Raw genomic sequence first — 22,966 nt, forward strand, 5'->3', positions numbered from 1 at the left:
TCTGTCAGGAATTGAGAAGCATGCTTCATCATTGGTCCTCAGGGTTCATGTTTAGTCCCTGTATCACTCAGAGATCGTAAAATTTTTAAAAATGGTTTTCTGTATTTGAGGTCTAAACTGTTTTCTTCCTTCCCCCTCTCCCTCCTAAACCTGAATTGGGAAAAGTAATCATTTTGTCCTGTATTGATTTGAATATTCATGTAATTTTGAATGGCTTAGTCATTCAATTACTCATTGAACAATATTACTGTTACTGTATACAGTATTCTCTTGAACCTGCTCATTTCATTCATTGTTATTTCACACAAGTTTTTCTTTTTTTTCCCTAAAATCAATCTGCTCATCATTCTATGGCACAGTATTCCACCACAATCATATACCACAAACTTACTCAGCCATTCCTCAACTGATGGACATTTCCCTCAATTTTCAATTTCTTGACACCTCAAAGAGAGCCCCTGTAAATATTTAGAATATATAATTATTTTGCCTTTTTCTCTAATGACCTTAGGAAACAGACCTACTAGTGATATTGCTGTGTCAAAGAGTATATACAATTTTTTATCTCTTTGGGCCTAATTACAAATTGCTCTCCAAAATGATTGGATTAGTTCACCATTTCACCAACCTTGTATTAGTTTCCCAACTTTTCTGCATCTCCTCTCACATTTATCATTTTTCTCTTGTATCATTTTAGCTAATCTAGTAAGTATGAGATGGCATCTCAAAGTTGTTTTCCTTACAATACTATTTTTGAACACATTGTTTTCTTATTTCTTCTGTTCTACACTCTGATTCAATTGATTTAAATCTTCCTATGTACCTCTGAAACTGTCTTTCATCTTTTCATTTCTTTCCTCCCTTATTTATTTACAATTACATGCAAATTACATTCAACATTTATCATTTTGCAAGCTTTTGAGTTCCACATTTTTTATCACCTTCCCTCCCCAACCCCCTCTCCATGGTAGCAAACAATCTGATATAGGTTGTACATGTAAAATTACATTTAACATATTTCTATATTAGTTATGCTGTGAAAGAAAAACTAGAATTAAGGGGAAAACAACATGAGAAAGAAAGAAAAAACATAAAAGAAGTTTTTAAAAATTGAACATAGTATGTTTTGCTCTGCATTCAGAATCCATACTTTTTTCTCTGGATGTGAATACTAATTTCCAAGATCAGTCTCTCAAGATTGTTCTTATCACTGGAATTGCTGAGAGGAGTTGTGTTGATCACAGTTGATCTCACAGTGTTGTTGTTAGGGTATATAATGTCTTCTTGGTTCTCTTACTTCACTTACCATCAGTTCATGAAAGTTTTCATGCTTTTCTGAAGTCAGGCAGCTCATGATTTCTTACAGAACAATAATTCTCCTTAACATTCATATGCCATAGCTTGTTTGGTCATTGAATACTGTTTAGTTATTGTTTGGCAATTAATTTTGTTACTGTTTTTCTAGGTTTTTAAAATAATTTTAGTAGTTTATTTGGTATGGAACTGAATAAGTAATTTAATTTAAATAGAATTGTCATATTTATTATATTATCTTCACCTAACCATGAGCAATTGACATTGTTCCAATTATTTAGGGATTTGACTTTAATTATGTGAAAAATTTTCATCTTTTCTATTGAAGCAAGCATATTTGATTATATTCATAATTCACAATTTGTAGGCAGCTCCTTAAATTCTAATACTCACCAGCTGCCATAAATATATTTATACCCCTGGGTTCTTCTTTCTTTGATCTCTTCGATATGTTTATACTACTGAGGAAGCAAGAAACTAATTAAAAATTGTCAGTTTTCCAATTTTTAAACATTGTTAAAGTTTTGAGTTAAAAATTCTCATCTTCCCCCATTCCCCGAAATTATAATCAATTAGATATAGGTCTTACATGTTCAATTATGCAAAAAATTTCTATATTAGTCATTTTATACAGGAAGACTAGAAAAAAGAAAGTAAAAAAAAAAATCAGTCTATATTCAGTCAAAATAAGTTCTTTCTCTGGAGGTGGATAGTATGTTTCATCATTATTCTTTTTGGATTGTCCTTAATCATTGCTTAGAATAGCTAAGACATTCCCAGTTCTTCATTGAACAATATTGCTATTACTGTATATAATATTCTCCTGCTTCTGCTTATTATGCATCCATTCATGTAAGTGCATGTTATCATCTTAATACCTTCAATCTCAGCTCTGTGTTTTTTTTAAAGATTGTATTTATCTTTGTGGCTGTTAGTCCTTTATAAACTGATTTCCTGGGTAATGTTTGTTAAGCTTTTGAGATTTTTTAATTTTCAGAATTATCACATATAGAATTAATACTTTTGGGGTAATGATACAATGGAAATTCAAGATTCAACTAAGTAGTTAGATATTATAATTCTTAACATAAGAACATGAGAAATAATAAATAAATTTCCTCTCTAGGTGAATACTTAAGATTAGAAGTTCCCCAACCAGAAAGGCATAATAATAAAATTAAATATAAAACTCAACATGCTAAATGTTGGCATAAAATTTTTGTTCATTATAAAGATTTTGTAAGCCACACACTGCTGAATTTTGATTTCATTGAGAAGTTGAGCTATTAATAAGACATGGATTGTTCTTTTATTCTTCTTTTCAGTGCACCAGGAAGATTTCCTGTGAAGATGTATAATCACAGTGCCTTAGGAACAACAGCTGATTTTTAGTTGATTGCATTTGTATTTTTTCCCTTTTGCCTTTCAGTCAGCTATGTCTTTTTTGTCATTTGGATTTTTTTCTCCTGTTTTCTTCTTTCTTTCTTTCCTTGTGAATTTTAACTCCTCAGAACCCACATAGAAATGTGTGTGTGTGTGTGTGTGTGTGTGTGTGTGTGTGTGTGCTTTGTGCACTTTATTTGTATGTCTCTTTTGTTATTAATTAGACTTCTTGCCACCTCTCTCTGACTCCACCTCCCATCCTTTTAATAGCATATTTTATCTTCTCTTTCTTTAGCAATTCTGCTGAAAGAGGAAGTAATGTTGCTTAGCAATGCCTAGATATTTGTTGGTACTCTTGCATAATATCTTGAGATGAAGGTAGGAATTGAGTTTGCCCCAAAACACAGGAGAAATATATATATATATTCTACTGGAATTTATTGAAATTATTCTATTTTTGAAGAGTGTTTTACAGCATAATTTCTTGTGAAAGATGTTTTATGTTGAATGTTGAACATACAAGAAATATAATTTAAAACTGCTTTTTTTTTTTTCTGTGAAGAACAAGGCAGTACTCTGAGGAATGGCAAAAACTCTTGTGAATGCTGATCCATCTATTCACCAAAGAGGCTTTCCTTACAGATTAGCTGCTAAAGTCTCATATATTTCTACCACCACTACCACCTGGGGAATTAGAAGAGGTATTAAAGCATAGAATGTTAGAGTTGAAAAGAACCTGTGAAATCAGGTTTTAAAAAGCAGATTGATTTCCAGTTAGCCCAACCCTCTGGTTTTCAGAAGAAATTAATGCTTAGAGAAATTAAGTGAATTGCTTATGCATGTACAGTAGGCATGTGGTAAACTGGAACTGGAACTTAGAACCTCTTCTGGGACTGTTTTCTAGCAGTTCACAGACCCAGGGAATAAGGTGTGTATTTCTGGTATTCCAATTGGGAAATCAGGTTGTGACTTTTAATAGAAATAACATTTTTGCTGATGGCTAAGGTCTTCAGGATTATAGTTTTGCTATAGTATGAAAAAAATAGACTTTTGTGAACAAGCCTAGGCACTTATTAACCCTTTTAAGAAATTACTATTTCTGAAGGAAGATGAGCTCGATGTCCTAAAAGACAAAGAGAGTAACAGTAAACTTTTGGGAAGATTCCTTTGAAATTTGGGGACTATCTTATTCCATTTAGAAAGATAGTATAGCTGCTTATTCTACTTTAAAGCTAAAACATCTCATAAATATGTCTTCTTAAAGGAAAAAAAACTCTCTGAGCAAGCAGAAGGCAGATAATGAAGAAGGCAGAGAAAGTCACAATAACAATGAAAAAGTCTGTGTAGTAAAAAGGGGAGTAAGAGAAGGAAAACTGATGCTGATGAAACATTTTTGGTCTTCTCCATTTTCTTCCTTTTCCCAATCTAAGAATAATAGTGTCCAAGATCATGGAGCAACATCTCCAAAGTGGGTTTACCATGACCCTGCTGACCCTGATTTTCCTAATGTTCATGTTATAATACTGGTTTTATCTCAGATTTTCTTTTTCATTTCCTGTTTTGATATTTAGTACAATTCAAAAACTTAGTATTCAAAGTAACTTTGGGTAGTATGTACTACTAAAATATACTTAATGTTATATAAATGATTTTGCTATATCAAAGTTCATGAAATAAAATTTTGCAGCTGTCTAAACACTGGTGCTCATTTAATTTTAATTTTTTAGGTTTTTGCAAGGCAGTGGGGTTAAGTGGCTTGCCCAAGGCCACACAGCTAGGTAATTATTAAGTGTCTGAGGTCAGATTTGAACTCAGGTACTCCACACTCCAGGGCAGGTGCTCTATCCACTGAACCAACTAGCTGCCCCTGCTCATTTAATTTTTAGAAATATTATGTAGATACACAAATTTTATTGAGATTTGTAATAATTAATTAGTTTATTTTAGTTATGAAATCCAAATCATTCATTTATACAAACTCTTAATGTGTTACATAGTTTTCTTCTCTGAAACTATTCATTTAATTTTTAAAATTTCTAATAATTTTATTTTGAATATAAGTACTAAAAAGAGCACTTTCATATAAGGAAAAAACACAAAAGAGAATTCTTCATGAAATTATTATCATTTTTACTGCTTGTTCTTTAAAGAATTGTATAATTCTTACACATTACTTTCCAAACTCTTCTGCTTGTTTTGTTTCCTTTGAACTTCTTTTATAGTTCTGTGCATTGTAAAATATCTTTCAATGATCCTCTTTATTTTGATCATTATTGCTAACCTCTCTTCATTTCAGGTCCTCCCTCTCCCATCAATTAAATTAAAACCTAGAGAGAGGAAGAAAGTGTGGAGAGAGAGAGAGAGAGAGAGAGAGAGAGAGAGAGAGAGAGAGAATGTGTGAGTGTGTGTGAGAAGGGATTCTGGTAATAATAGATTTTCAAACAAATCCACAAAGTGACCTGGTTGTCAGTTTCTGGCCTGATGTGCATCACCTTTCTATGTGAAGGTGGAAATTGTGCTTCATCATAGGTCTTCTGGAGACCTATTGTTCAAATATTGTTCAAAATTCTTAGGTTATTCAAAGTTATTCAATGTTCCTATCCTTGTGTAATTATTCTCCTGGTACTGATCACTTCATTCTATAATTTATATAAGTTTGTACTTCCTAGGATTCTCCAAAACTTTTTTTTTAAAAAAATTCTTAAAGTAGTACTATTCCTTTATATTCATACCCTACATTGTGTTGTCATTAACCAGTTGTCTAACATTCTCTTAAATTCTAGTTGTTTTCTTCCCCATCCCACCCCTTTTAATCCTCTTTTCAAGTTTAGAAAATTTCTTTCATTTGCATTTCCTTGTTTAGGATTTTCCTCCTCCTTGCTCCCTTGCCTACTTATTCCACTCTTGAGTTTTATATACGTGTTGTATCTGATTCTTCATGACCCCATTTGGGGTTTTCTTGGCAAAGATACTGAAATAATCTGGTATTTCCTTTTCCACCTCCTCCAGATTTTCCAGATGTGGAACTGAAACAGGGCTGAGTAACTTGCTTAGGGTCATTCAGTTAGTAAGTGTCTGAGGCTACTTTTGAACTCAGGAAGATATTGACTTCAGGTTTGGCATTCTCTCCTCTTTCTACCCATGTGCTGCTTAGTCTGATAACTAACTACACCAAACTCTATCATATGTGTATGTTTGTGTGTTTGTGTTCAGTCCTTCTCAGAATAGAGTGAGGCTCATCTGATACCTTTTCTCTGCTCTTCTGCCATTTTTATTTACTCTCCTTATAAGTCTTAATTATGAGAACTTGCAAGTTTTATTTCCTTTCTCCCTTTTTTACACTAATGTATTCCTTTACCCTTGTTTCTCTTTGCTCTCTGTAAATCCTCAAAACAGAAGCAGACTTTCTCCAGAATCTATTTTTCTTATTTAACTCCCTCAGTACCTTTTTAGTTGTAAGCTGGTATCTTATTTATTTATCTTATTTACTAAATGTAAATGCTGTCAGGTCATACTGTACATTCATAATACTTTGCAGTCATTTTTTTAAAATTTTTTTTCCTTTTATTGTAGGAGCTATTATTTTGACAACATTCCTGGGACTTTTTCTCCTTTCAGGAGATGATTAACAGATCCCCCCCCCCCTTATCTTTGGGCTCTCATTCTAATAGATCTGGGCATTTGTAAGTTTTTGAAACATGGGGTCTAAGCCATTTTAATGAAATCATGGTTTTCAAAGAGTTCCATGTTTTTAAATTATTGCTGCTTGATCTGTTTTCCAGATCACTTGATTTTGATATCCTATATATTTTTTCCATCTTTTGATTTTGTTCTAAAATTTAATATAATTCTAGGGTTGTTCAGGACCTTGACTATAACAAAACTGTAACCATCTGCTTCATTTATCTAAAATATAGTATGTTTTTTAAATATGGATATAAAAAGCAGATGTGGCATCATAGGGAATAGGTAAATAATTTGTATATTTTCATGGAGTAAAAGTAGCATAGAATTCTATATCACTCCTATAAATTGACTTAAGAGCCTTAGTATTGTCATGCTCACTAATAATGCCTTTATACCACATTATATAATTTCCCATTTTCATTTCCATTACAGATAGTCCATTTGGTAGTTTGTAAGTTCATAGGATTAAAATAAATTTAGAGTGAGAAAGTACAGTAGGAAGAAAGGAAACAAGCAGGAGAAAGTACAGTAGGAAGAAAGGAAACAAGCAGTTATTAAGAACTTCCCATGTGCCAGGCACTGTGTTAAACACTTTAAAAATATTACCTCATTTAATCCTCACATTTATTTAACTCTGGGAGGTCAGTGCTATTTTCTTCTCATTTTGCCTTTTAGGAAATTATAAGATCTTAGAATTTTGAACTTTGTAAAGAAGCAATTTATCATTGTGTTTTCATTGTAGCTACTTTTACTTCAAATAATTGCTCTTTTGAATCAGAGAATTATTGATTTAGAACTTGCAGAGACCATAAATGTCATTTAGTCCAACCCCATTATTTTACAAAACATGAAGCCTAAAAAAATGATGTTAAAAGAACACATGAATACAGGTTGAATTTTCAGTCATGCAGATAACTTCCAGGTCAACCTTAGTCTTTCTCCTAAACTTCAATCATATATATGCTTACTGAGGGTTTTGAGATAAATGTCTCATAATAATCTCAAACTTAGTATATCCAAAGCAGAGCTCCTCATTCTCCTTCTCCCCCCAAAATTTACCTTCTTTATCCCCTTATTTGTATCAAGATACGGCCATCACTCCAGTCACCCAGGTTTGCAACCTTGGAGACAGCTTTGATTTTCATTCTCCTTGATGCCATATATGTTCATTTAGTTACCAAGCCATGTCAGTTCACTTCCACAACACCTCTCAAATTTATCTTCTTGTCTTCCCTGACATGGCCACCCATCTTGCTTCAGGCTTTAATTACCCCATCCTAAAGTTTTGAAATCATTCTGCTCAAATTTTTCTAGCTCCTTCAAATCTCTCTGCCTTGCAATTTGCCCTCCATTATCAACGTGATTTTCTTAGAAAAACACAGTCTCATTATGTTATTTCCTTGTTCTGTAAATTTCACTGGCTCTCTGGAATGGAAACTGTTACTTAAATATCTTTAGCATGTTTTATATGTGTGTACACATAATAATAAATATTGTCTACTTTTCATATGTATGTTTCTATGTTTAGCTATACACACAATGCATATATCTGTGTTCATGCATTTATATAAACATATGTTTATTTATGTGTATATGTATGCTTATATTTTTTCCACTGATAGAATGTAAACTCTGGATGATCATTAAATGATTTTTGCTTTTGTATCGCCAATACAAATTGCCAGACAGGATCATGAAGGCATGGTTAGAATCCTGATTTAGATATTCATTTGTTGTGTGACTGTGGGCAAGTCATAACTTGACGGGAACTCAGTTTACTCCTTTTTAAAAATGAGGAGATTGGATTCCATATTCTCAAAAGTCCCTTCCACTCCTAAATTTATCATCGTAAATGGGAACTTAAATGGGTTTTCACTTGAAAATGCATTTATTGATTGAAACCAAGTCTGCCCCACACAGAATTGAAGACAAATATAAGAAGTAAAAGTTATACAGTGATGGACTAGTAAATGTTTAACAACTGATTCTCTTGGGAAAAAGTGCATTCTTAACATTTTTTGATCACCTTCTTCAGTCTAAACAATCAACAAAACAGTAAATCAAGTCCTAAATCATGGTTTGTCAGTTTCTGTTTTGTAAACTGAAGCATAGGTGCTCATACTGAAAATTTAACATTATATCCCTGAACAGGTTCAACTGGGCTCTAGTATAACCTAGGTTATATGAATGACACTTTATTAAGCCGTATGTTCTTTATATCAGATAGGCTTCAGTGAAATAGATACAAATTTACTTTAACTTTAAAGCACCTAAAGAAAACATGTAGCTAACTCTTTAAAGTCTTTCAAAATAAATAGATTTTACATTATTGCCTGATATGGTAATTTTTCATAGTTTGGAGATATTTTGATGTGAGTTATATTTGATGTGTCAAAATGTTATAGTCTTTCCTCTTCTGGGATGCTTGTAAGGTAGTAGGAATTCACCCAATTATATAATACTATTATACGATTTTCTTGCAACTTATGCTTTTGTGCAGTAAATTTTCTGTTATCTGATAAGGTTGAAAAATAGAATCTTTTGGTTAAATTGAATATTTTCGTTACAGAGTAAGTTTATCTCATAAATGGATTGAACATTTTCCAAGAATTAGAATAAAACAGTACTGAATTATGGTTTTAAAAATAAAAAGTATTTCTTTGATTCAGAAGGCAACTCAGGATCTTGAGGGTCATTATATTCCATTACATTTTGTGCACTGCTTCCTGAAGTCATCCATATGGGTATTGGTGTGGATCAACTAGCTATGCCTTCTTACCCTATGTGACTCTAGTCCATATTCTTTATTAGATTATGCTTAAAGGAACTTTCCACATGCAAGAATGTGTGTGTGTGTGTGTGTGTGTGTGTGTGTGTGTATATGTGTGTGTAATCAGGACAATTTTCAAGTTATTAATTATTTTTCATTTTTACTATATTACTGTGACCCACTCCTTTCTAATCATGAAGATGCCATTTGTGCTATATCTTATATGCAAATGATCTGTAACATGCTGCCACTACCATACATATTTCCTTTAGATAACCTACAGTTTTGATTCTTCCGAGACCCTGGTATTCCTTGAATTGAAGTCATATATCCTCACCAGGAAAACATCAGTATTTGAAAAGATGGACATTTTGTGAAGGAACAGCTAACATCAGTTTTCTTATACTGTAAATCAGTAGGAGTTCTGGTTGCTAGAAGTTTCTGGTCAAATAATAAGAAAGTTTAATGTGTATTGATCCATAAATCTAGCAAACCCATTATTTTACAAAACATTATTAAGTTTCTTCAAAGTACAAGGTGCTGTGATAGTCCCTGCATATAGATATGAGAATAAATAAGACAAGGTCTGTCTTGTCAAATATTTGTTGAATGAAAAGATGGTGAGGGAAAGAAGCCAACTGACTGCTTAGAATTCTTAATTTTGATTACACCCTGGTGAAGTCACTTCAGGTTAAACTGTGAATGCCATGTTAATTCATTATAATTTTATGTGAATTTTGGAAAATCATTTAAAGTTTTGAAGAAAATAATGCAAACTGGACATTAGAAAGACTATTTGGTTAAATGGAGGTGGACAAATGCGGGAACAGTTAAGTGAGAAGGTCAATTAGCAGACTGAGAATAGTGCAGAGAAGACTTAATGAAAATCTGAACTAAGGAGATGGCTCTTAATGGAAAGGAGAAAAAATTGAGACATTTTGGAAATAGAATCTAAACTTGGTGACTAGATGTGGAGGATGAGGGAATCAATGATGATAATTTCATGCTTGAGTGATTAGGGGGAAAGTTACATGAATAGGAATATGGAAGTAAAAGAGAGGAAAAATAGGTTTTATTTGGGGGGGGATGATGAGTTCATTTTGGGATCTGTTGATATAGAAATTCTATTTGGTCATTCAGGTGAAGATACCCAATTAGTAGTAGGAAATGTGAATCTGGAGCTCAGGAGAAAAGTAGGGATTGGAGATCCAGATTTCCTAGTTTTCTACATAAAGGTTATATTGGAAGCCAAGGGAATGGACATATTTGTCATTTTGTTCATATGATTCCTAATTATTTTTCAGAAAGATTGGAACAGTTCACAGTTCCAGCTACAAAATCAATAGTGTCTTTTCAATGCTCAGTATTTCCTCTTTTCCTATTGTTAGGTATGAGTTTGTTTGAAATTTCTATTAGTGATTTAAAGCAACTTTTCATATGATTGTTAATAGTCTCAAGTTCTGTTGATGAACATTTGTTCCATGATACTACTTTTTAAAGTTAAGTGGAATCAAGTAAAGTCACCTGGTAAAAGTGATGGGTACAGAGGATAGAGTTGGGGGCTTGAGGAGAATGGAAAAAGTTCAGGTGGAAATAGAACAATCACTCTGCAAAATGATATTAAGGACTTGATAAGAGATCTCTAATAGTGGTGTTTTTGAGTTTCAGTTGTTCATGAATTTGTACAGTTCTGTGATTCATCATGTTCTACAGCTTAGGCAGAGAAAGTATATGACCAGTTTTCTACAGTATTCCTGGGGAGGAGAGATTTTAGGGTAGTGATGAGAGCATTATTGAAATGACTGACTTTGATAGTCCAGACTGGATAATGGGGCAAATGAAGCCAGGCATGAGATGACAAACTAGGAGACTGAGAAACTGAAGGGCCTCTAAGAGTGAAGAGATAAGAGAGTAGGAGAAGTGGAGAGGCAAGCCACTGTCAGAGACTTTTAAAGTTCTCAGTCTTCAGGGTGCTACAGTATCAAATGATGGTAAGGTCCATAGTGTGACCATATATATGAATGGTATAAAGGGCATGGTGATAGAAAGGATTTGAGTTGCAGTACAGGAAATGTGTAGAGTTGAAACCATTGGCAGAGGCACATTTATGGATAATTTATGTATAGTCCAGATAGTGTCACCACATTAAAATATTTTTCCTGATATTTTTGTTTTTCCTGTGACATTTCTACTTTATTTTGGGGCATAGTTTAATGATTATATTCTAACAATACTTAACTCTCTGATATTATCATTTGGGGGTTCCCTCCAATGATGATTAAAGATTACTCTGACTAGCCTATATAATTCTTGTCCATTTCCACCCCAAAGTTCATTATATGGGATCCACTTAACCTACTAAAGGGGTTTGTTCAGTTTTTCTTGTGAATGCTTCCTGTAGAGCTAGAGCTTTCTGTCATTCTTTTAACCCTTACTCTCAACTCATGACCAACCTATCTTCTCTTTCTGTCCTCAAATTCTTTGCTAATCACTTTTACTTCTGTTGAGAGTTCTCATTTTTGCTCATCTGTTTGTCTTCTCAAACTTGTTATGTACTTTTGCAGTTCTTTCTGTGTGATGCACATTTTTAGTTCTTTGGAGGTAGTGAGCTTCCAGTCTTATTGCTATGATTATACTCGGTAAACTGAAAAACATACTATTTAATGAGGTTTTCTAAATGGGAAAAGCACTGGACATTGAATCAGAAGAGCTTATTTTAATTCTGATTTCAATACCTTTCATTTCTTTGTCCAAGATTAAGTTCCATAATCGGTCTCTCGGAACCATAATTTCTTCATCTAAAACAAAAACAATAACATTTGTATTACCTACTTTACAGTATTTTGAAGGAATTGTTTTAGCTCCTAGAAATATAAAATGGTGGTTATTAATTAGGCTATGATTTGAACATCATTTTCATTGTTCTCTTATATAATACTGTGCTTTTAAAATACATTTTTGTCTTTTAATCAACTTTTAACTATTAATCTCAACAAAAAATAGGATATTACCCCCTCTGTAGAATTTATTATCATAGAATTTAACAAACAACTTTAACATGTAGTAGCTTAAAAGAAATTGATTTCATTCTTTCCTCATTTCAACCCGAGGGGAAGCTTTTATTTTTAATATATCATTTTGAAAACATTTTCTTATAACTCTTAAAATTAGCTAAAATGTAAATTATTATTCACTAACAGATTGATGTCAATGAAATAATTTTCTTTAAAGTAGCTTATGGTTCTGTTTTGTCTTCCAGCTCCTAGAAAATGATTTTCATAGTGGTAAAACTACAGCAGGAATAATAGAGTGGCACTCAGTGAGATAAGTGTTTGTGATCTTCTTAATAGAAACCTCATTATAAAGAAAACCATTAGGGTGAACTTGCCTGCACTTCTTTCTGAATTAATTGGAAATATTTTAAGAAAAAATAAAAAGAAATACTTAGCATTTTTTGATACATTACTCCAGAGTCCTTCATTAATTCATTACTTTCACATAAAATAAAGGAGCATGGTTAACTTATATTACCCATATGGGAAAGCCAAGTTAAATTCTTTGTCTCAGATGCAGAATTTCTACAATCAAGATTGTATATCATAGCTACAACTTCTACCAAGATTTATTGTCTGTTCTTTTTATAGAACTCACCTACATAGTTGTTTCAAGGGGTTTATAAGCTCGAGATTTCTTTTGCCCTCTGATAAAAGTAGTTAATATTTCTGTTTTGCTCTGTCATAAAACGAATGTTGAAAAATAAATACTGATTTCATTATCTTTGTATTTTGTGAACCGTTAAGACTCGAATTGTAAAATAACAATAAACTACTGTTATAAGTTTAGTAAACTGTATAACAACAAATTTATTCTTTGCCTTTTCTACTAGGCAGCAGGAGGCACCCAATAAGTTTTGAATTAATGACTCATTCAATAGTTAATTCTTTTGCAATTCTTTATTCATATTAGAGATTCTGCTTCCTCATTCATTGGAATTATGGTTGATTTATATGTCCAGACTTCATGCACAATTCTTAACATCTCATTTTTTGGGGGTGGAGGATATTGCAAGAAAGAGTATTACCTATTACTTAGGTTTTAAATAGTTTTTAGGCTTAAAAAGATAGGAGATCTTAGTACCTGTTAGTGAGTCAATGTGAGTAAGTAGCAAGTAATAGTTTATAAATTAGTGAGATGAACTGTTATGTAGAACCTGAGGGTTACTAGATTGTATGCATGTATCTTTGTGTGTGCATGCACAGAGGAAGAATCCTTGTGGAATCTGACATTTTTAATTTGCTCATGGATACCCATATGACTAATGAAGAGAAAAATTTTCATTTTTGTTACCTGTTGTTGGAAATTGTGATGATTATAGTAAAACCTCACCAATTTTTTAAAAATATTTTATTTATTTTGAATTTTACAAATTTCCCCCTAATCTTATTTCCCTCCCCCCACCCCACCCCCACAGAAGGCAGTCTGTTCGTCTTTACATTGTTTCCGTGGTATGCATTGATCTAAATTGAATGTGATGAGAGAAATCATATCCTTAAGGTAAAAAAATGAAGTATAAGAGATAGAAAAATTACATAATAAGATAATGGTTTTCTTTTTCCAAATAGAAGGTAATAGTCTTTGGTCTTTGTTCAAACTCCACAGTTCTTTCTCTGGATATAGTTGGTATTCTCTATCGCACATAGCCCCAAATTGTCCCTGACTATTGCACTGATGGAATGAGCAATTCCATCAAGGTTGCTGTTAAGGTATACAATGCTTTTCTGATTCTGCACCTCACCAATTTTAAAAGAAATTAAGTTTTGTTATTTGTGAGTATAAAGGGTAATTGAAATTGTATTAACCAACCAAATGTTGCTTGACAGGCTTTATTTTATGAATAAATGAGAATGAATCAATGTATGTGGGAAAGCAGGAGCTAAAGATCAGTGAACTTTGAGTAAGGAAGACTTGTATTTTAATCTTACCTCCTATTTTTATCAACTGTGTGATCTCTCTTTTGGTCTCAATTTTTTTTATTTATAAAATGAAGGGAAATGGGTATCTAAGGTTTTATACCTCTCTGAATTTTCTATGAACCTAAATAGAAGAATACTTTTCTTACACAGTACTGATAAAACTTTTATAAAAATGGATGTTTCTAAGATTGTTGGGAAGTATGAGCTAAATGCACTATTTTTTAAAATATTTTCCCACCCAGTTTTGTTTTTTAAAAATCACCTTATCACACTCAACTTGGCCTCAACCATTCTTTCAAACTACCCTAGTAATGACTTGATTATCTACTGCTAAGAGATATCTTAAAAATAATATTTTCATATGTAAGATGTAAATAGTTTGACCTTAATGAGTCCTTTATAATTAATCTTCAATTTTTTCCTAATATCTCTTCTTAATCTTATATATAGTATTTTCCCTTGAGTTTTGGTCATTTTTATTTTGTTTTTTCACAAATACTTGAAAGTCTTTCAATTGCTTAAATGTCCACTTTTTTTCCCCCACTCAGGATTATACCTAGCTTTTCTGGATAAATTTTTCTTGGTCATAACCCTGATTTTGCTTCTTTAAATGACCAGGTATTTTTCTGTAATAAAAACCATTCATTTGGATAGCAAATGGATAGCAAAAAAACAAAGCAAATGAAATAATGGGCCAAACTCTCTTGTTTATAGATTTAACTTTGTACTATAAAAATCATTATAAAGTGAATGATAATGAACTTTGAATTAATATTAACAGCTGATATTTACATCACCTTTTTAGGGTTTGTGACATGTTTTGTTATCCATTGAGTGTCACAACATCCCAGTGAGGTATAGATGTTACAAGTAGTAATCCTTATTTAAAGAGGAGGAAATAGCCCAGGAAAGGGTAAACAACTTGTTTGTAGAATTGGTAAATACTGGAGATTAAAATTCTGGTGTTTCAGCTTCAATTCCAAGATTCTCCATCACACACATTGTCATTTTATTATGCTATTTATTTTTTAAATCTTACCTTTCAGCTTTTCAAATGTATAGAAGGTATCTCAAAAAGCTTAGTGCAGTTTGAAGCTTTACTAATTTAAATAGCCTTGCAAGCTAATGAGGAATTTAAAGCTACACTAAGACTTTTGGAACACCCTGTATTCTTCATTTTTTGTCTTGGTATATGGTCAAGCAGAGGAATGGATAGAGAGGCTAGTAGATATTGGTTTAAGTCCCACATTTGAAGATATATGAATATTTCAGTCAACCTGGATAAATTGCTTATACTCTTGTTTACCACTCCCTCTCCCCCACATACTGCTCAACATTATAAATTGCTAGTCAAATGTAGCCAACTGTAGATTTGAGTACATTCATGTCTTTGAGATGATTGAATTTCTTATGTTGTGATCAAGGGTTATTACATTTTTATGCAAAAGATATTTTATAGAAAGTTTATAGACTTTTCCTTAAAATGACATTTTGACTTTTTTTAGAAATGACATTTTGACTATCTTGAAAATTATGTTTAAGAAGTTAACATTATTGGGAGAAGGGGGGGTGGATACTTTATTTAATTTAAGAAGTTTAATTTTTTTTTCTTACCATGGTGGTAAAATAGTGTGCTGCTGAATAGAGAAAGCTAACATCCTCTTCTGGGTTTCCTCAAATTGTCCAGTAGTCCAAACGTGCCTGTTTCAAGTTATTTGTATGATGTGAAACAGTGACTGTTAGGGGGTTTTTCTTCTGACCACAGACATTTTGAAATAAATAAAATGACCCTAGCAGAAAGTAGTCCTTGAATATTTTTTACAAATGCCTTATCTGAGTTTCCATAAGTAGTCAAAACAGATTCTGTCTTCTGCTTTAAACAAGTGTTCTGATTTAAGCTTGTTTCTTCCCCACACAGCACTGATAAAACTGTTATTTTTATTGTGTTTCTTTAGAGTTTAGATAAGTCAAGTTTGGAAAAGTTTCCAAACATGGAGGAAAATTCAGTCAATTTAGTATATTTTGTTATTTGTTCTTTCTTCACTAATCAGAGTGTGAGAAATTGATCATCCTTACATAATAGTGAATTTTCTATTACCTTTGTACCTCTAAAGTATATTTGAGATTGCTATTGGATCTCAAGTCATTATTTTGCCTGAAACTTTGAATCAATTTTCTTTTTTGGACTTTTTCTTTAAGAACTTATCTTAAGCCTTGGGCAAGCCACTTAACCCCATTTGCCTTGCAAAAAAAAAAGTTCTAAAAAAAAAAAGAACTTATCTTAAAATTGTTTTAAATCAGTTTGCATTTAATTTAACATGGAGCCCTACAAATGGTCTCTATTTTTGAGAGCTTAATTAAGATGTGTGAATCCCACTATACCCAGTACAGCATTACCTTGTCAGCCTCTGTGTCTTTGTGTAATTGACTCCATTTGTGGATTCCTCAACATCATCCTGAAGAATCTTTGGTTGAACAAAAGTCGCCTCAACTGCCACTAGCTTTTAGAGAAATTTCCTGTTTTCCTCATTTATTAGCTGTCTCTCATTCTTTTGAGTCATTTTGTACTTATATCACTTGTATATCTGTATTTCTGTATTTCTGTGTAATATAAGCTTTTGGGGGGCAGGTATGGTTTCATTTTTAACTTTTTACCCTTAGTGTACCCTTAGCTCAATAGTTTACCCACAATAGGAGCTCAATGAACATTGTTGTAATTCCTTGGGGGAAAATTGAAGGGATTGGGCTAGGTAATATGAGAAGTTCCAGGTCAGGAATCCTTAATATAGGCACTTATGATAGTATTGTTTATGGGATGGTGATGACTTATAAAGATTATCTGGAATTTGTGGAAAATGATGGTCTTCTAGTTTTTGTTTTTTATGAACTTGTGCAAGTAATAGGGAAGTGATTGCAAAGGATTCAAATGATTATATTTATTTTGTTTTTATCTATATAATGCACATTTTTGCCTCTCCTTTTAGAATATAAGTTCCTGGGGGCATGGACTTATTTTTGTGGTCCCAACACTTTGCACAGTGTCTGCCAAATAACTACTTGTTGATTTAAGACTCTTGAGAATGGGATCAACTATGTGTCAAGTTCAATTTTCCTTTTACTTAATCTCAGTGTGGTGCAGTGTAAATTAATAAGGCAGATGTTTATAACAATGTGGCATATTCTGATTCTCTCTGTAAGTAATCATTGATACAGAGTATTCCAGCCCTTTTCTGCCTCAGAATGTCGGCTTGCTCTTCTATCCTTGATAATGGATTCCTTTCATTCCCTACCTCTTTGTATCTTGCTGATGCTAGTTGAAATCAAAACTTAGTTTCCTAAATGTTGTTCCTCTTATTGAACAGGGGTTTGTTTCTAATAGTATTTATTTTATTTTGAACTTAAGAAATAAAAAACATTCCTATAATATAGTAAAATAGAAAAAAGGTGAACTGCAAATCTATTATGTACAACTTATATTCCTTTTAAATATATAATAGTTATCATGTCACTTTCTTTTTTCAATCCCTTTCCCTACCTTAGAGATGGCAATCATTAGGCACAAATATATATATATATATATATATATATATATATATATATATATATATATATATATATATAAAATCATTCTATGCAAACTTCCATTTATTAATTCTTTCTTTGGATGAAGTTAGAGTCTTCCTTCATATGTCTTTTGTAGTTAAATTTGGTAGGTGTAATTTTCAGAATAGCCAAGCCACTCAAAGTTGTTAACTGTTTAAAGTATACTCTTGGTTCTGCTTATTCAGTCTTCACTATTTCGTGCAAGCCTATCGAAGTTTTTTAAAAATAATCAAGGCAATCATTTATTTTAGCACAATAGTATTTTTCATCATAGTCACATATCATAAATTGTACAGTTATTCCACAGTTGATGGACATCCCTGCAATTTCCTCTTCTTTGCCTCCAGACAGAGAAGCTGCTACCCAGCAACATTGCTGCAAGGGTTTTTCTCTGTTCCACTGAACCATCTAGAAGGGGCTATTCCTCTTCCCAATTCAGCAAAGATGGCTTTCTAATCTGAGGAATCAGACTAGGGCTTGCCTTTTGCAGATCATTCTCAGATCTTAACTCCCTTAAATATAAATTCTAATGGTAATGGTACTTTTCAGGATAAGGCCCAGTCCAAGAGGCATACCAAGTCATCCCTTATAACCCTTGATTTTTTCCTTTTCTTAGTTTATTAATATATGGCCCAAACTTTTTAACATAGTAAAGTTGAAGAGGTTATAGCCCTGACCTCAGTTTTAAGATATTTCTTTCTTTCTTTTTTCTTTGTTTCTTTTTTTTTCTTTCTTTTCCTCCCTTCATCTCTTTTTCTTTCTTTTTTTAAACAAATACCCATTCCTTACTCATGTGTTAACTCTTTTTTGGGGGGGGTATGGCAGTAGGGTTAAGTGACTTGCCCACTGTCACACAGCTAGGTAATTATTAAGTATTTGAGGCCAGATTTGAACTCAGGTCCTCCTGACTCCAGAGCTGATGCTCCATCCACTGTACCACCTAGCAGAACCCATGTGTTAACTCTGTATATGGCTAATGTTCCCTCTCTTCTCTAATAATCTGATGATTTTTTTTGTTTTGTTTTTTTAGGTTTTTGCAAGGCAAACAGGGTTAAGTGACTTGCCCAAGGCCACACAGCTAGGTGATTATTAAGTGTCTGAGGCCGGATTTGAACTCGGGTACTCCTGACTCCAGGGTGGGTGCTTTATCCACTGTGCCACCTAGCCACCCCAATAATCTGATGATCTTGACAAAAAAAGTTAAATATTTATAAATTGATTGAATATATTTCATGCCCCAAAGTATACTGTAGTCAGATTAGTTTGGGAAATTTCCCTACAGAGTTTTGTATATTATTTATTTATGCAATATCACATGCATAATTGGGAATTTTCTGAAAAGCAAAAAAAGAATGAAAAAACTACTCAAACAAACAAATAATATGAGTTGTCTGAGTGGTTGCCTGGAAGTAGTAGATAAAAAATGATTGACCAAGTCAGAAATACTTGAGTTCCAGTCATGTGGTCAACTCACAACTCTGCAAGCCATTTTAGGATACCACAGGAAACTCTGAGAGTTGATCAATGTCATTGATCTTCATTGGTTGGTTTACACATTAAGAATTCTTCATTTAAATGAAAGCATTTCTTTCAATCCATATCTCCCATACTTTCATCAAAACGAATAGTTTAGGACTCAATATTTTAAAGCTAGTAATACTGTGAGGGAAGGAATTAGGTTTGAAATTTTAAATGAAATTTCTATATTTCAGTTTTCTCATCTGTAAAATGAAAGGGTTTACTTACATGACCTATAAACCCTCCTTCCAGTTTTAAATCTTATGATCCTGTGAGCAGAAGAAAAGCTTTTCCCCCCTCCAAAAGATTCATTCTTAACTATCTTGCCATAGTATATTGCCTGGTTATGGAAAAATGACAAAGATAAATATCTAGTGAGTGAAAGAGGGGTCAAAAAGAAAAGGACAAAAAAGGTAGGTTGTTACGAGTAGAAAGAAGGGAGAAATCAGTGAGCTGGAGAGATGAAGAAATTCTTCATAAGAGGACAAGAATCAAACTGGATATTGTATAGGGATAATAAATTGCTAAAGGTCTTTCTCTTGGATATCCATGGAAATTCACAATGAACACTAGAGTATTTTATTATTTTACAGATAAGAAAATAAGATTAGTAGGCATTTTGGAGGCAAATGATGAAGGGGTCACACACACTGAGTACTAGCAGGCATTATTAAGATGATTTGCAGGGACATTTAGGTGGTGCAGTGGATAGAGCACCCGCCCTGGAGTCAGGAAGACCCAAGTTCAAATTTGACCTCGGATATTTGATACTTAATAACTGTGTGGCCCTGGGCAAGTCACTTAATCTATTTGCTTTGCCAAAAAAAAAAGGAAAAAAGAAAAAGATTGCATGCAGGTTCCCTTTTTTTGTCAGCTCAAAGGAAATCCCTTTTAGAAAGTAGTAGCCAGAGTCTTTTGAAACTAACTGGTTGGGTGGTAAAATGGAGAGGTAAACCAGGATTGCCATTTAGAGTGAAGTTCTGAATCTTTTAGTTTCTGAATATCAATTCTGAACTGCTAACTGAACTATTAACCATTACTCTATGCCTCCCTTTTTTAAAATGAGAGTTATGGATATACCTAGTATGATTCACAATAATTCAAAATTTGTCTATGATTTGTTGAATTAGGCTCCTGGGTACTCGATTCTTCAGACAATAATCTATTTCATTTTGTTACTATAACCCTCGGGTGTGAGAGGACTATGCTTTGGTCTGTTTTGTAAAGCTTGAATTGAGAGATTTGAAGAACCAAGAGAAGTCTCAAAGAAGGACAAACAAGGATTAGCAGTAAGACAGTGAAAAGAAATGGGTTTTTTTCCCAGAAGTGAAATTCATTTTAATTATTGTCAAGTATATAATGTTTTAAACTTTTTTTAACATGTCTTCATCATTCTTGAAACTTTTCTTCTTCTTCAATATTAAATTTCCATTTTTTCCCTTTAACTCTTGAAACTAATTATTCTTTCTAATCCCTAAATTTAAGGCTCACTCCTTGATTTTTTGGATTTCTTTACATTTTTCCCCCTTTGAGATCTCATTCATTTGCATGGCTTCAACTCTCTACTATGTGGGTATGCTTAGTTTTATAGCTTTAGCCTGTTTTTTTCCCTAAACTCCTGTTTTGTATTTCCATCTGGCATTCCTTCTAACTAATCATATGCAGAACAGAACTCTGCTTTCTTTCCTTCATACCACCAGTCACTCTCATTGGTCTCCCTCAGTCACATCAGTCATTCAGGTTTAAGTCCTTGTTAGAGGTTTTTCATTTTTCGTTTTTGTTTTTCTTTACTCTTCTTATGCCTCATTTAGTTTTATAGCCATAGAATGTCACCTGGAAAGTTTTCTTATATTCTAAATGAGGAGTATGAAGTTTGTAGAACTAAAGTGATTCATCAAATGTCACAAGCTAGTTAATATCAGAGATACTAAGGTACTAAGATGATACTAAGATACAAATCTTCTGTTTCCTAGGTCATTGCTATTTCCACCACAGAATGGGGCTTGGCTAGTTTCTCAACCAAACCGAAATCTGTGACAACAAACTTTGAAAACTATGTGCATCTTTGTTGGAGAAGTACTGTGAGAGATTGGAGATTGGAGTTTGAGTCTCATCTCTGACACTTATTAACTGTGTAAATACAAATGAATCACTTAACCTAAGCCTATTTCCTCATCTGTAAAATAGTAAAATACCTCTGGTGTTCACTGTGAATTTTCATGGAGAAAGACCTTTAGCAATTTATTATCCCTATACAATATCCAACTTAACTCTTGTCTTCTTATGAAGTATTTCTTCAGCTCTCCAGCTCATTAATTTCTCCCTTCTAGCTACTCTTTAAAACTTACTTTTTTGTTCTTTTCATTTTGACCCAGCTTGTACTCACTAGAAATTATAATTACTTCGTCATTTATTCATAACCAGATTGTAAGATGTGAAGGGCAAAAATTGCATCTTATTTATTTTGTATTATGTAAACCTCATGGTCCCTCATTTGGGAAATGGGCAAATAGTAGATATTTAACAAATTCTTGTTGGATGAATAAATGAATGAGGGGGTGCTCTGGAGTGTTTGGGAAATCTATTGTGGATACTTGAGCTGAAAATGAAGATTTTTCGGAGAAGGATGGTTTTTAATCTCTAAGATTACTCAGTAAAACAGGAGATTAATTGGATCACAAAGGCCCCTTCTACCTCTAAATCCTATGCTCCATAGTAAAACTTTTGTGATTCTATTTAAAATAGTAAGGTATCCTACCATTTTTGTTTATCTTATGGGTAGTATCCTGGAAACTAGTGGACTGAGAGTGAATTATCCTTTTGTAATGTACAGCACATCTGGCAAAAAAAGTTTAAGTGGTGACATATACTATGAAATGGTTAAAAAAATACTCTTTCTCATTCAGTTTCTTTTCTTGTTTCCCCCCCCTCCTAGATATTATATAGGTTTCTTTAAACATGGGTGAAATAGAGCAGAAGCCAACTCCAGGATCACGATTAGGAGCTCCTGAGAATGCTGGAATCAGTACATTGGAACATGGACAAAAATTGCCCACAGCACCACCGGGAAAACTTATTTCCATTAAAATTCAGATGCTGGATGATACACAAGAAGCATTCGAAGTTCCAGTAAGTTGTTGACAAAAATGTAAACTCCAAAATATACCTTTAAGGGTGGCGGTGGTAATTGAATACTAGGTAATAGATAGATAAGAGTTCTGTATTCTGTATATGAACAGCTTACCCATCTTTCCCTCAATTCATTTCTGTAATGTCCTATGCCAGTCTGAGATGGTATACTGCTACAGCTCAGAGAGTGGGGATTTGCTGTTCTTTTTGTTCAGGACATAAAGTACTATGCACACTTTGAATACCTCGTGAATTTACCAAATTTGGTTATTTACATATTGGAAAATTAGAGAAGATTTAAAAACGATTAGAGAAGACAAGGAAGGAAGGAAGCAGAGAGTGAATGTATTTTGTCACCAAAGGAAAAAATGCTTTGAATAGATTATAGGAGGGGAAAAGATAGATGGAATGATTGTGAATAAATTCTAGGTTTCTTTATTAAGTACTATTATTTCTCTTGACTTAAGAGTAATTCATTGCTCAGAATATTGCTATAATTTGAGTGATTATATTTGTACCCCAACATTATAAAAATGGCATAGATAAGCATCAGATGTTGTTTGGGAAGAGAGCTCTAAAAAAGAGCTTT

At 32.9% G+C, this 22,966-nt stretch overlaps 1 protein-coding gene across 4 annotated transcripts in view; it reads left to right on the forward strand.

Moving 5' to 3' along the window:
- Window positions 1-22,966, forward strand: part of FARP1 (FERM, ARH/RhoGEF and pleckstrin domain protein 1) — a 331,424-nt gene that overhangs the window by 39,049 nt on the left and 269,409 nt on the right. For 2 of the 4 annotated variants that reach the window (XM_074191932.1, XM_074191931.1), the window contains exon 2: window positions 22,184-22,377. In XM_074191932.1, coding sequence (XP_074048033.1) covers window positions 22,207-22,377 — 171 coding nt within the window. In that variant the 5' untranslated portion in view covers window positions 22,184-22,206. The other 2 variants (XM_074191930.1, XM_074191933.1) reach the window with 2 other exon arrangements.

This window comes from Macrotis lagotis, chromosome 6 (genome assembly GCF_037893015.1).
Source record: "Macrotis lagotis isolate mMagLag1 chromosome 6, bilby.v1.9.chrom.fasta, whole genome shotgun sequence".
Taxonomy (NCBI): Eukaryota; Metazoa; Chordata; class Mammalia; order Peramelemorphia; family Peramelidae; genus Macrotis; species Macrotis lagotis.